Genomic DNA, 959 nt, shown 5'->3' on the forward strand with positions numbered 1-959 from the left:
AAAAAAAGTGGATCATGAGGGTCCAATGAGAGCAGCGCATCACACACGTGGGAATGATTTCGCCTTATAACAAGAAACAAATGAAAGGTTCATGCACATTATATGAAAGAAACCAGTAGGAATACAACACACCAAGAAATTACGTACATGAAAAGAAAAGCAAAAACAAAGTAGAAAGAGATAGCAAACAAGGAGATGTTCTTCAGATATGGCTGTAACCACTGTCGCAAGGGGAAAAAAAGAGAAGAAAAAATATAAGAAAACTATTCAACAAAGACATAATATAGGCTGATAAAATTTATGATATGAAAGGTTAAGCTGCTCTATCTACATCAAGCAGACAACCATTTGATATTCCACACACATAAATTATAGTAACGTGCGCAACCGAAATGGAAAGATACGGAAGACAGTGCTGCTGTATACAATACCGTCACCTCAAGGCAAAGCAGTACCTAAAGCATTTTTCCAGCTATTCTTTCTCTTGTTTCAGTGCCCCCACACAAATGTAACACTTCAGAACAATAAAACAAACATTCAATATTTATGTATATATTTATGTGTTATCACTTTACGCTCCAGCAGAAACAAGTGTCGTGTGATGCTGTCGTAAAAGAGATATGACGTGATAAACGACACCGGCTCCCCATTCATAAAACAGCATGTTTGTACATCATGTGAAAGAAAGATTGGTTAGTAAACTGTTAATAAAGCACACCAAAACTCCCAACAAATGCCCGTAAAATTCAGTTAAGAAAGGCATCATAAAGTAATTGCACTAACAGTGCCGCTTATGTATCATATTATTATACGGAAAAACAAGAAACGAAGAGTAGCATATTCCACATTAAATAACTTGAATATGCTGACCATGATGACGCGCTCTTTCCTTGTCCCTTTTGTGCCGAAGTGGTTTGCTTTACCACCTTCGAGGCACACAACTCAGACTTTTTAGGACA

General features: G+C 37.0%; 1 protein-coding gene across 1 annotated transcript in view; it reads right to left on the reverse strand.

Annotated features, from left to right (window-relative positions):
- Positions 1 to 951: 951 nt before the first annotated feature.
- TEOVI_000248900 (Leishmanolysin, putative) overlaps positions 952 to 959 on the reverse strand; it is a gene marked incomplete at both ends in the record, with an annotated part of 432 nt that continues 424 nt past the window's right edge. The window contains one exon of the mRNA XM_067225559.1: positions 952 to 957. Coding sequence (XP_067081660.1) covers positions 952 to 957 — 6 coding nt within the window. The remainder of the gene's footprint in view (positions 958 to 959) is intronic.

The sequence above is a fragment of the Trypanosoma equiperdum genome, assembly GCF_001457755.1.
Source record: "Trypanosoma equiperdum strain OVI genome assembly, contig: ctg_559, whole genome shotgun sequence".
NCBI classification, from domain to species: Eukaryota; Euglenozoa; class Kinetoplastea; order Trypanosomatida; family Trypanosomatidae; genus Trypanosoma; species Trypanosoma equiperdum.